This window comes from Bos grunniens, chromosome 20 (genome assembly GCF_055505025.1).
Source record: "Bos grunniens cultivar Pamir isolate PY7600 chromosome 20, Bosgru_T2T1.0, whole genome shotgun sequence".
Lineage (NCBI taxonomy): Eukaryota > Metazoa > Chordata > Mammalia > Artiodactyla > Bovidae > Bos > Bos grunniens.
Genome location: NC_141184.1, coordinates 69,092,251 through 69,106,572, shown reverse-complemented (window position 1 = coordinate 69,106,572; position 14,322 = coordinate 69,092,251). Strand labels below are relative to the sequence as shown.

The 14,322-nt window shown below is 33.8% G+C and overlaps 1 protein-coding gene across 22 annotated transcripts in view; it reads left to right on the top strand.

The window, feature by feature from the left end:
- The window catches only part of RANBP17 (RAN binding protein 17), a 368,523-nt gene that overhangs the window by 36,935 nt on the left and 317,266 nt on the right, over window positions 1-14,322 (top strand). For 20 of the 22 annotated variants that reach the window (XR_015148584.1, XR_015148583.1, XR_015148579.1 and 17 more), the window contains 7 exons: window positions 187-291; window positions 1,072-1,237; window positions 4,398-4,471; window positions 6,669-6,788; window positions 8,137-8,283; window positions 8,803-8,975; window positions 11,183-11,376. Coding sequence is in view for 14 of the 22 variants with exons in the window: in XM_086361112.1 (XP_086217238.1) it covers window positions 187-291; window positions 1,072-1,237; window positions 4,398-4,471; window positions 6,669-6,788; window positions 8,137-8,283; window positions 8,803-8,975; window positions 11,183-11,376 (979 nt within the window). In the remaining 8 variants the exon portion in view is untranslated. The remainder of the gene's footprint in view (window positions 1-186; window positions 292-1,071; window positions 1,238-4,397; window positions 4,472-6,668; window positions 6,789-8,136; window positions 8,284-8,802; window positions 8,976-11,182; window positions 11,377-14,322) is intronic. The other 2 variants (XM_086361116.1, XM_086361117.1) reach the window with 1 other exon arrangement.

Genomic DNA, 14,322 nt, shown 5'->3' with positions numbered 1-14,322 from the left:
TGGCTCTGCCATTATTAGCTCTTTGAGTAACCTTGAACAAATAACTTACCCTAGCAGATTTTTAAAGCTCTTCTAGCCCTATACTTTATGATTATTTGATCATTGATGTCACTCTTTGTAACATAGTGAACTTTTTCTTTGCTGTTTGGTAAGTCTGGTTAAATAAATTCATCTTGAACTTTTTAGGTTGATTATTCTAGACCTTCAGCAAAACACAGGAAAATAGCTACCTCATTTCGTGATACTTCTCTCAAGGACATTTTAGTGCTAGCATGCTCTCTTCTAAAAGAGGTAAGTTAATAATTGAGCACCCTGTTTCAGAAGAATTTCAGATGAATTCCCTGGTACCCCATTCTGCCTTTTGAGGAGTTATTGTGGATACTTTTAAGTACAGTTGTTGTTCAGTTGCTAAGTTGTGTCGGACTCTGCAACCCCATGAAGAGTAGGTATGCACAAATCTAAACAGTTCCAAAAAATTCACTTTTATTTAATAGGGATATAATAAAGTAGGATCCAAAGGTAGTTTGATAACTTGTCTTTGGGTAGTAGTTTCTTTGTTTTCTTACTGTACATTATTGCAGAAACTAATTGAGACTTTTGAGAGGGGTCGGGATTATTCTCCAGAAGCTTACGACTGTCCCTCCATATTCAAACAGCCTCTGAGAACCTTTGTTAGCTGAACGTGTATCGTTTATTCATGAAGTCCTCCCACTTTTTCTTGAAGAATATTGTATTTTCAGTTTGTTCCAATTGCTCCTTTAAGCTAATGAATCCTGTACATTTATACATTTGTGCTGAGTAAACTATTTGTCCTAAAGTTGCTTCTCACAACTGTAAAAGGTGACCTCCATTTTGCATTTAAATAATGAAAGGTTGTTATCCCCATTTTACAATATTAAGTTTGAGAATAGTCTATTACCGCAACATCCCTTTGCAATTTCTTTTCTTTTTTATTTCTTTCTTTTTTTAAACTAATTTTAATTTGGCACTGAAGTTATTTAAATTAGATTGAGTAAAAATTTTTAATTGATATATTTCATAATATTTTATTTGACTTTGAACCTTTTTCAGATATTGGCCAAGCCTTTAAACCTTCAGGATCAGGATCAACAAAATCTAGTAATGCAAGTCTTGAAGCTGGTCCTCAACTGCCTTAACTTTGACTTCATTGGCAGTTCAGCAGATGAATCTGCCGATGATCTTTGCACAGTACAGATTCCAACGACTTGGAGAGCAAGTAAGAAGAAAGTTTAGTATAAGGAATGGTCAACATAAAAGACATAGGATTAAGCAATATTGTTGCATTATGTGCAATTATCTGTTTTTTACTTGGCAATCAAAAAGTTTAAAAAATTGTAACCCAAAGTAGCTGCTGATACCCAGTGTTGAAATCTGTTTTCCTCAATTTAATTCATAGTTACCTCATATTTTGATTTTGGAAAAAAGAGAAGACAGCTCTATCGTTGGAGGAAAATAAGTTTAGGTAGGGAAATGAAGAGTTCTGTTTTCAAATTTTCAGATAAACAGAGTAGGAGAGGGTATAACACTTGGCAAGAGATATCATCATTTTTTCAAAGTTATGAAGAGAGTGAATTAGAGTAGCTAACTTAGCAAAGCAGAATTGCAATTTACTTTTTTACAGAGAGGGATACCAAAAAGGAGCAAACGCATATGCTCTTACTCATCCTGGAAAAATGGTGACAGTAGGGTTTTCCTGTTGAAGTCAGATCGGGGAGTGGGGCTGATAGGCTCGGTGAAGAGCCTGTGTTCTGCACAGACACCCCCGGGGCCTTCTGTACCATCTGTGCTGCTCTGTGACTGCCCTTTTCCCTTCTCTAAGTGCACTTCCCTCTCAGTTCCCAAGACCAGAGCTTTTTTTCCTTGAGAAATTAAACTGGAGAGGTTTCATATTCCAGGGTATCAGATACAGTAGAGAAGGACCATACATTTGGTAAAAACTTCTAATATGGAAATCAGAGACTAAAACAATTAAAAGGAACTTAGTATCTTGATAGTGGTGATGAATGCATGAACCAACATATGTTGTAAAAATTGCGCAGACTAAATACACAGATACCAACACACACGAACACCCACACAAATACATGTAATATTGGGAAAGCCAAATAAGATTGGTGGATTTTATCAATGTGCTTTCTTGATTGTAATATTGTGCTTTAGTTTTGTAGCAACTTACCATTTGGGGAAACTGGGTGAATAAAACATAAGATCTCTCTGTATTATTTCTTGCAATTGCATATGAATCTAATTATCTCAAGAAACATTTTTAAAGGGGAGAGTTAGTAGAAACAAAGTGAAGAGTAGAAATAAATTTCCAAAAGGGTTAATTAATATCCTCAGAGAGATTAAGAAAAAGTAATGCATTCCTGAAACATGAATAGAATATTGTTTCAAAAACAGAAGTTCAGAGACTGTTCCAAATGTAAAAGTTGCCAAAATAAAACATTCAGTAGAAGAGTTGGAAGATAAAGTTAAAGAAATATCCTAGAAAGTAGAATGAAAAAAAGCAGGAAGAGATTTATAGGAGGAAAAAAATATAAGAATATTAGAGTATGAAACTAGGAGGCTTGGCATTTATTAGGAGTTCAGGAAAGGACAGGAAAAGCAGAAGGAAATTTGCAAACAATACCAAAATTTCTCAGCACTGAGACACATAAATATTCAGATTGAAAGATCCAATAAGTACCCAGTTACATCATTTCATAATGAATGAGAAAAATATATACTAAACTTCATAATCATGACATTTCAGAATAAAAGTGATAAAGATCCTAAAATCTACCAGAAACAAAGTCACCTATAACGGACTGGGATCAAGAATAGTATTAGACTTCTCAACAGTAGCACTGGAAGCAAGAGGGCAATGGAGTAATAATATCCCCAGATTTCTGAGGGAAAATAATTTTCAAACTAGACTGAAATTATCAAGTATAAGAGAATAAAAATATTTTCAGACATGTAAATTATTCTGAAATTTATCCTTTATGTGCCTGCTCTTAGGAATCTACTTGATACACAGGCCAAGAAAATAGAGGATATGGGGTTTTGGAAAGCTTTAACACAAGAAAACAGTCAGCAGACATAAGATAATTATGTAACACATTTGGGAACAGTCATTCTAAGTTGAAGAAGGCTCTGGGAGGAAGGGTGGGAAAATGGAAATGAAAGTTTTTTAATGTTATTTACTATGTGGAAAATAGCATGAAGAACATTTTACACATCTGTCAGAGCATTTGGAAAGAATTAGTGACAGATATCTGTCTATACAACTAAGTACAAAAAAGATGGTATGATTAAATCCAGGGAATGTTAGAAATGTGATATAATCATAGTTTACTTGGCTCAGCTGTTAGAATTATTTACATAGTCATAATAAATGCATAGAATTGACTTAATCTCAAATTGTTATAATAGTAGATGTATTTTTGAGAGAAGATGGTTTGTAGGAAGAGTGGTGGGAGTAGAGGGGTGAGTGATTAGACATACTCTGTAACAAGTTCATTTGATATCTAAAAACAGTCAAATAAAAACATGTAGTACATACAGCCGGAGAAGACAATGGCAACGCACTCCAGTACTCTTGCCTGGAAAGTCCTATGGACGGAGGAGCCTGGTGGGCTGCAGTCCACGGGGTCAGGAAGAGTCAGACATGACTGAAGCGACTTAGCAGCAGCAGCAGTACATACAGCATGTCATTTGGAAACATATTTAAATATAGCTGCTGCTGCTAAGTCGCTTCAGTCGTGTTTGACTCTGTGCAACCCCATAGATGGCAGCCCACCAGGCTCCCCCGTCCCTGGGATTCTCCAGGCAAGAACACTGGAGTGGGTTGCCATTTCCTTCTCCAATGCATGAAAGTGAAAGTGAAGTCGCTCAGTCATGTCCGACTCTTAGCGACCCCATGGACTGCAGCCTACTAGGCTCCTCCATCCATGGGATTTTCCAGGCAGGAGTACTGGAGTGGAGTGCCATTGCCTTCTCCGTAAATATAGCTAAGAGTTGAAAAGTAGTCAGAATGGAGTAGGGGACTGCTCTTTTTTACTGTGTACTTTTTAGTACTGTTTACTTTTTGATATTGTTTGAATTTTTAAATGTTTATGTTATTTTAATATAAATGAAAACAGTGAGAAGGTTCTCTCAGTGAGAACTGTAAATGCTACATAGAAATAAGGAGCATCTGATCTAATTCTATCTTCGTATTATTTCCATCTTTCAAAGGGAAATAGCTAGAAATTTAAAAGGAATTAGCCTAACTAGAAATAAAGATTGGCTACATGCTGAGGTCTTAGAGTTCTTGGTTTGTATGATAATGTCTTACTGTGCTAAATATCACTGAATGAAAAGTAATGGTGTTAGATTTTTTCTTTTTTTTTCAGTTTTCCTGGAACCAGAAACATTGGATCTTTTCTTTAATTTGTATCATTCACTTCCACCACTCCTATCTCAGTTAGTAAGTAAAACTCATTCATTATTTCATTTAAAAGTACCTGTGATATTTATCTCAGGGTGGTACATATTTACTTTATTTATATTCTTGATTGAGTTTACCTCTCATAAGAAATTCTTAACACCATCAATCTGGGATATGTATTGCTTAACCTATTTGTCAATTTCTACTTATAGTCCATAGTTCCTGCCATTTCACTGGTGAGCCCAAAACCCATAACTGGTGATTTAGTTCATGCCCATAGCCAAGACAACCTATCAACCTCTAAAGATCTTTTTTCCTACTCAGTCCCCAGCTCTTCTTCTGGTACTCAGTCCAGCAGTTTGCCACACCACCTGGTGCCTTCCCTTCTCTTAACCTCTCTCCAGCTCTTTCTTCACTGCGTGGCTCCATGTCAGGCTTGCCATGCAGCCCCCATCAGATGTCTCCAAATGAGAAACCAGGGGTATCTGCTCACTTGGTTTTATGTTCATCACTCCAGTTGTTCATTTTCTTTTTTGAATCAAGTTCTATTGTATGCTAAAAAATTCAGACTCTTTGGTTACATAGAAATTTGAGATTCTGGATTCCATCTTTGTGGAATCTAAAAAAGAGACCAGGCAAGATTGAAAAAAAAAGAAAAAGTTGTCACTTTAATATCTAAGCTTGTAGAAGTAAAATTGGAGGATTCTTATATTGTCATTTCCTGAAAAAAAAAAAAAAGTTTGATTTAAATATGAGCGGTATGTTTGTTTAGATATGTCATTGCCTAGAAGGGAGGAATAGGTTGACAAAAACACTGCCCCCTCTCCTTCTTAAAAACATGCTTGCTCTTGAAACGAGGGTTTTATTAAGGGGATGGTTTTTAAACTGGTTTTCACAGGACACTCATGTTTCTAGATGGTACCATAGAACTTCAGCCTTCTGTAGTTTAAAAAAACCATGGTTTCATGCTATGTTTACAGTTATGTTTAGGGATAAAACAAACAAGCTACTGGTGCTTAAAAAGTAGAATGGAAAACTGCTTTAAGAGAGTGTTGCTACCATTTACTGTGCATGCCGTATCATACGATTCTTACCTCACTTCATTCTCACAGTGGCCCTGCAAGGTGAGTGTTGTTATCCTCACTGTGTAAACAAGTCAGCAGACCCAGAATGGCCTAAGTGACTTTCTAGATTTTAGAGCTGAGGTTCAAACTCAGTGGTTTTGGCCCCAAATCTCTACATATTTTTAACTGTATTAGTCGTTCCTAATTCTACACATTGGAAAGAAGTTTTGTTTTTTGGGATGTTTGTTTGCTTGTGTTTTTTTGCTTTTAACATTAAGGACGGTGACAAACCGAGTAACATCTAAACTGATTTTTGCCCATATTCTCATCCTTGCCTTGAGACCCAGACATTTTGTGTGAAATCTCCTAACTGAAATATTTAGATATTGACAGATAATTCTATTTTTTTATAAGTGGGCAGATACACATATGTGGACCAAAACAAAACATATGTGGGCCAGTTTGGGGCCTCTCAATTAATAAATGAAAGGCTTCAGTGAATTCCAGTAGGATAATTAAGAACCTGAGTAGTGAAATTGTCTAATAAAGTATTAACTTAAAGAAGATAACTAGGCCAGGGATAGATAATCTGTGAGAATTTTTATAGGCTATCTAACTGTTTCAGGAACATTTTCCAAATTGTTCTCAAGATATTAATAAATGGTGTGGGCAAGATGGTCTGTCACCAGATATATTTGGGACATGCTAGATTAAATAAAGTTACAGATTTTTTCCTACTTATAGGATACTGCAGAGCATTTGGTGTAGTATTTCCTAAACATATTCTGCAACAACACGATGTTTTCATTTTTTCATTTTGGTGAAGCACCTGGTTCATCAGTTTGAAAAGGTTTAGGCAGCAACAGCAATTGGGAGCCTTTTGAGTGTATTCAGATCCTGGCTCTGCTCTGGTGTATCTAATATATGTAATATATACAAAAATATACAAAAATATTAGAGGAATTTTATATACAAACAGAAATTCTAATGGTGGGATTGAAGATTTATGGATGGTGGTAATGATCAATGATATTTAGTTTATATTGTTTTTTGGATTCTATAATGCTTTTTCATCATTAAAATTTTAAAAATTTTAATGTAAAAACTAGTGTTCCTGTCGTGTGGCCACAGTTACTTTTAAAGTTGAAATGAATTGTTGTTCCTGTTTTCAGGCACTTTCCTGTTTAGTTCAGTTTGCTTCTACAAGAAGGTCCTTATTTAGCAGTCCTGAACGTGCCAAGTACCTTGGTAATTTAATTAAGGGAGTAAAAAGGATACTTGAAAACCCTCAGGTATTTATGAAGTAATTTAATTAACATTAGCATATATAAATACAGTTTTTCTGCTGAAAGGTGCATAATAAACTTATGACATGGTTATGATTCTGGAAGAAAATACATATCACAGTCTTCTTTCTTAGCTTTCGTCTGTAGTATAAATGGGCAGTTTTTAAAAGTACATGTTTTCCTGACTGATGTCTGTGTTGTTTTTATTTTTCCCATAGGAATAGAAGTTGCATATTTTATTATGTTTCTGCTTTTTTACCATTGTGTTTTGCTTGTACTTCTTAAATTACTGAAGTGATTAGAGTTATATCTGTATTCTAAACTAGAAGACAGTATAAATCTGGATGTTAATATTGAAATAAGTGGCTTTAAATTATGAAATAATATCTTTTTGTCCTCTTGTGGGCAGTAAGAGTTTGTAGATTTTTAAATCTACTCTATGTTAACTGCAAATCTTCAATGGCAATATTCATTTCAGAGAATTGCAAAGCCATTATTTAATTAGTGATTTTGGGTGTCTGGATAAAATTTGTTTCACTTTAGTTTATATCTGTAGTGAAAGTACAGATTTTAAAAGATTAAATGATTTAAGGAGGTTTATCTAAGTCTTTTGGCTGTTAATAACTTTTGGGAGAGACAAACTTCTCAAACTATAAAGATAATAATACACATCCTGTCTTCAGGGGGCTCCCTGGGGACACCTTTCTTGGTCTTTCGTTTTAACCTGTCCTTCTCCCAGAGTTCCGTCTATATATTATAGTACTTTTGTTAAACTTTCTGCTGTACATTGCAGCAGTTTATATGAATGATTTAGAGACAGGGAGTTGCTTGAGAACATCATGCCTGTGGGTACTCAATAAATACTTGTTGAATTAAAATATATTTCTGTTATTTATGTGTACACATTTAATCTAAGTGTAGTGGTATTGCTCTTTTCTAGGATTTCAAGAGCCATTCTTGTTTTCCATCTTACATATTTTTCAGCTCTTGTACTGACTTCTGTCTAACCCACAATACACACATACACATTTGCTCTGTCTGTCTCTCAATTCTCTCTCATGCAAAGTTTTTGGGTGATATAATGGTTACCAAACATTTGACTTAGTCATCATGGTCAAAGCTTCCTCCGAAGCCTCTACTATGAATTCCTTATTACTAATCATTTATGACAACATTAAGCCCAGTGGGAATCATTTTTTTTTAAATTGATACCTACCCAGTTGATGCAAAGTGCAGTAAGTACCCATGAAAACACTGAAACTTAGTAAAATACTCTTGGAATTTTATTGATGGTGATTAGTTTGGTTTATTTTTAAGTTTTTAAAATAGCCTTTCTTTTTGTCTCATAATTTAGGGTTTGTCTGATCCAGGTAATTATCATGAATTTTGTCGATTTTTGGCTCGTTTAAAGACAAATTATCAGCTAGGAGAATTAGTTATGGTGAAAGAATATCCTGAAGTTATCAGATTGATTGCCAATTTTACCATTACTAGTCTACAGGTAAGTAAAAATACATTGTTGATGCTAAACTGTAAATAGAATACTTTCTTGATAAGATTTGGTAGGGATTTTTAAAAAAGTCTATTAAAGCACTTTGCTAAAAATATTCATTGCAAGATTTTAGGAAAAAGTTCTTTGTAACAAATTTTATAATAATAATTTAGAGGCCATCTGATTATCTAATAATTAAAGAGTGAATTGAGAAACTGTGGAAAAATCTATGTGGAGAAATAAAATAAAGTTTTACAGATTAGGTTTTGGAAAAATTCTTTTTATAAGTTTGGGGAGAAGTTTTAAAACCATATTTTCCACATGATATTAGCTCTTAAAAAATATTCATGGAAAGAAGATTAGAAGGATGTTCACAAAGATTTAAAATTTGCTATGTTAAATGTTCATTAGTGTTATAATCAGAATAAGTTTAGTTTTAAATGTATGTTTAGTTATTTTGCCTCTGGAGTTCTTATTCTAGGAAGATATGGTATCAGTTTAAATAACATTTGCTTTATTTTTTTGTAGCATTGGGAATTTGCTCCCAACAGTGTTCATTATTTATTAACTCTGTGGCAAAGGATGGTAGCATCAGTTCCTTTTGTGAAATCAACTGAACCCCACTTATTAGACACTTATGCACCAGAAATCACGAAGGCCTTTATCACTTCTCGCTTGGAATCTGTTGCCGTAGTTGTGAGGTATTGAAAACTAAATGTTTTTGTTGAATTTTCATCTTCTGCATCTTGGAATTTTTTTTCAAATGGAAGTATAATTTACCTGTGGTAAAATTTGACCTTTTTCAGTTTTGTGAATTCTGACAAATGTATACATTTGTGTTTAACTAATGATACAATCGAAATATAAAATAGTTCCGTCACCCTAGAAAGTTTTTTTAGGTTCCTTTGTAGTCAGACCTTTCCCGATCCTTAGCCTCTAGCAATTATTAATCTGTTTTGTTTCCCTAAAATTTTTGCCTCTTTTGAATGCTTCGTAAATGAAATCATACAGTGTGTAGCCCTTTAGTCTGGCTTCTGTCCCTTGGCATAATGCATTTGAAATTTTTCCATTTTATGTCAGTAGTTCTTTACTTTTTATTCTGAATAGTATTTCATTTTATGAATATATCATAGCTTATTAATCCATTCATCTTTTGGATTCTTTGTGTTTAAGTGTTTCTATACAGATTTTTGTATGAATGTAAGTTTTTATTTCTCCTGGGTAAATACCTAGGTGTGAGATCTGGGTTGCTAGGTAAATGTGTATTTCACTTTAAAAAAAATTGCCAAACCATTTTCAAAAGTGCCCATTTCGTTCAGCATTCCTACCAGCAGTTTATGAAAGATCCAGTTGCTTTGCATCCTCATCAGCACTTGACAGTCAGTTTTAAAAACTTTTAGTCATTCTGATAGATGGGATGCCTCATTGTTGGTTTAAATTGCATTCCCTTAATGACTAATAGAGCTTCCCTGGTGGCTCAGATGGTAAAGCATCTGCCTGCAATACGGGAGACCTGGGTTCGATCCCTGGGTTGGGAAGATCTCCTGGAGAAGGAAATGGCAACCCACTCCAGTACTCTTGCCTGGAGAATCCCACGGACGGAGGAGCCTGGTGGGCCACAGTCCCTGGGGTTGCAAAGAGTCGGACACGACTAAGCGACTTCACTTTCAATGACTAATAATGGTGAGCATCTTTTTGTGCTTATTTACCATTTCTATATACTCTTTGGTAAAATACCTGTCAAATCTGTTGCCCATTTTTTGATTGGGTTGTTTGTTTTCTTACATTGAGATTTGAGAGGTTGGTCCACTTTGGTCACAAGTCTTTTTATCATATGTGTTTTGCAAATATTTTTTCCAGTCCATTGCTTGCCTCTTCATTTCCTTAACAGAGCCTTTCGAAGAGCAAGAGTTTTAAAGTTTGATGAAGTCCAATTTATCCTTAATTTTTTTCTTCTAGAAGTTTTATACTTTTAGAATTTAAATTCAGGTCCATAATCCATTTTGAGTTAACTTTTGTATATGATACAGGGTAAGTCTCCATGTTCTTTTTTTCCCTTTTTTTCCTTTATGTATATTGAAAACTGGTTATCTCTAACACCATTTGTGGAAAAGACTCTCCTTTCTCCGTTGAATTGTCTTTACATTGTTTCCAAAAATTAATTGATCACATACGTATGGTTCTATTTCTGGACTCTATTCTCATTAATCTGTATGTTTCTCCTGCTAATACCCTGCCTTGAGTACTGTAGCCTTATAAGAAGCTTTGAGATCAGGTAGTGTGAGTCTTCCACCTTGCTTTTCCCTTTTAAAAATTATTTTGGCTCTTCTTTTGCTTAAATTTTAGGATCATCTTGTCAGTATCTACAGAAAATGTCCTTCTGGAATTTTGACTATGATTTCACTGAATTTGTATAATTTATTAATTTGGTGGAAGAATTGACATCTCAGCAATATTGAGTCTTCAGGCAATAAGCGTGTTTATCTTTTATTTAGCTCTTATTTCTTTCGTCAGGGTTTTATAGTATTCAGTCTTTAAATCTTTACATATCTTTAATTAAGATTTAATTAGTATTTTAAGTTTTCTGGTGCCTTTCGAAGGTAATATTTTTCAGATTTACATTTCCATTTGTTTATGTTAGTATATGGTAATGAGTTCTGTATATTGATCTGTATGTTAGCAACTTTGTAAACTCACCTGTTAATACGAGTAGCTTTCATATAGTTTCTTAGGTACTTTTATATACGTAATCATGTTTTCAGTTATAGACATTTTACATCTTACCTTCAGTGTCTTTTATTTCTTTATCCATGATAGAATTTTGATTTAACTTAAATAGAATTTATTTGTGGTGAGTAGAAGTATGTCTCATTCTAATGTTGTCTGTCTTCCTATTATGTATTTGCAGAGATAATTTAGATGACCCGCTGGATGACACCACCACTGTATTTCAGCAGCTGGAGCAGTTGTGCACTGTTAGCAGATGTGAATATGAAAAGACATGTACTCTTCTTGTACAGTTGTTTGATCAGAATGCACAGAATTACCAAAAACTTCTGCATTCAGCTTCCAGAGTAACTGTGGACATGGCAATTCAGGAAGGTCAGTACATTTTATATGACTATTTAGGGTATTATGTTGAATTTTAAGTAGCTTCATTAATCAATTTATTTAATAATTTTATTGTAATTTATTTTTATTTATTTCCCCAATTTCTGTTCTTCTAGTAATCAATTAATTTTATTAACCTTCTGGGTATTTTGGTGGCTTGATGATTTTAATTCTTAGAAGATTTGCAGGGAATATTTCTCTCTGGAATCAGTATTAAAAAAAGCTGATGATGATCTTTGAGTAGAGTTTATTAACTTATAACTGTCTTTTAAGTAATTATGTTTCCTTCTTAGCTATAGCTGACTAAAAATTTTGAGCCCAATGTTGGCCAGTTAAAAGTTACGTAAGACCTCATCATGGTTTTATATTTGTTTATTAGCCTTCATCATGGCTTTTTTTTATTATTATATTTTAGTTTCACAATTTCCTCTTTATTTTTCATTCTTTACTGAAGAAAGATTTATTTCTGTGTATGTCCTTAAATCCTTTCTGGAAAATAGGAAATTAAATACACTTTTCAGATTTTTATATGAGATGACTTATGAGAATGGAACTGGCTGTATATATTTCTAATAGAAGGCAGTTTAATTATAGTGCAAGGATGTTTTTCTTTTTCTTTCATGTTTGTTGATTTTATCTTGTTTGGAAAGTGAGTAGTAAGTGATGATAGTCAAACTTTCAGTGATTTTTCCATCTAAACTCTTTAAAAAAATTCTTTGAAAATTATCCTGTATATGTTTACAAGATGTCATCTTAAAATGCCTTTTGTTCATTTTCTGTTTTGCTTTTTGAATCATATAGTACTGCTGAGGGTCTGGATAGAGAAATAGCCTTCTTTAAATGTTCTCTTCCATACCTCTTGTTATGAATTAAACGAGGGAGAACTAGCATGTTGTTTCATAGCATTTCATCTTCATGATTGATTTCTTTCTTTAGTAGAGTTTTGAAAAGTATTAAATATCAAATACATCTAAGTATTGATATAGTAGCAGTAAAAACACCGTCACAGAAGGTTTAACCTTCGCTGTTGCCTTTTTTCTGCCAGCAGAAAATGCTTGCTGTTTATCAGTTGATGCCTTTTCTTCATAGTTTTACTGCTGCTGCTGCTGCTGCTAAGTCGCATATAGATATATAATCTGAAAATAATGCATAGTTTTGCATATTTTTGAACTTTATACAAATAGAATCAAAATGTATTTATTCTTTTACAACTTGCTTCATTTTTTCTGTGTTGTGTATGAGAGTTTATATTGGTGCTATAGATATAGTTCCTTCATTTGTACTGCTGTAGTGCTGCAATTTATTGATGCATTTCTTGTCAATGGGTAAAGCTTGTTATATGTATTCATTACATAGCTTCAGTAGATCATGCCAAACTATATTTTACAAACAGTGATTATACTACTTTATATCCCACCCATTTTGATCCAGTTCCTCACCAACAGCTCATAATATTAAACTTTTTGTCAGGCTAGTTGAGGTAATATACCTCACACATATTTTACTTTTCACTCCTATGGTTATTAATGATGTTTAGTGTTTTATGTTTATTGACTGTTTGCTGTCATCATCAGTGATATATATGTTCATGACTTTTCATTCTCCTCATCATTTGGTTTATTGGTTTCTCTCTTGCTGATGGAGTGCTTTACAATGTTTTAACACTAATCTTTTAGTTGTTTAAATTGTGAATATTGCCTCAAGTTTGTGACCTGTCTTTACATATAACTAATGTGTCTGTTCTCTTAGTTTTCATATCAAATTTTGATTAACTCACCTAACTTTTGAAGAGATGTTATATTTACATTGTCCAGAAAAAAAGAAATTAAAATGTGTTCTGTTTCAGTATTGTAATCTGTCTTCCTATTCTTCACTCTAACAAATTATGATTCTTGCTAGTTTTGCATCTTTCAAAATTTTCTGTTTGCATATACAGTTAATAAATATGTGAATTCTTATCCAGTCTTACATGGAATGTGGCATACCACACTCATGTTCTACTCCTTGCTTTTTCTCATTTAACAATGTATTTTATAGTTATTCTCAAATGGAGAATACTTTTTTAAAGATGAACAATATTTTATTTTTTTAATGTATCATGATTTAATTAACTGTTCTCTCCACTGCTGAGAGTCATTTGAATTGTTTGTAATCTTCTGCTATTAAAACTAATGCTATTAGTTTTAACTTTGTACTTTTACAAATTACTTTATAGTAATACTAAAGTTAATACTAAAGCATACTGAAGTGTCGGAGAAGGCAATGGCACCCCACTCCAGTACTCTTGCCTGGAAAATCCCATGGACGGAGGAGCCTGGTAGGCAGTAGTCCATGGGGTCGAGAAGAGTCGTACACGGCTGCACAACTTCACTTTCACTTTTCACTTTCATGCGGTGGAGAAGGAAATGGCAACCCACTCCAGTGTTCTTGCCTGGAGAATCCCAGGGATGGGGGAGCCTGGTGGGCTGCCGTCTGTGGGGTCGCACAGAGTCAGACACGACTGAAGCAACTTAGCAGCAGCAGCAGCATACTAAAGTATACTAAAGTTAACCTGTACTTGTACAGATTAACTTTGTACTTGTCAGTTTATATTTATGCAAGTGTGTCTGTAGGATAATTTCCAAGAGCAAAACTACTTCTGGGAGATAGGAATAATGTATTTGTAATTTTTATAAATATTTCCAAATTATTCTCTGTAAGGACTATACCAATTTACTTGTCCATCAGCAGTCTATGAGAGTTCCATTTTATTGTCTTCCCAGAACAGTTATTACTAAACTTTTGAATTTCTGGCAGTCTTACAGGTGAAAAATGATTTCTCAGTCTAATTTACCATTCTCATATTAGTGATGTTAAACATTATTTAAGAACTGTTTGGTCTTTTTCTGTAAAAAGAATTACTCATTTTTTGGCTCATTTGTTTTGTTAGGTTTTTTA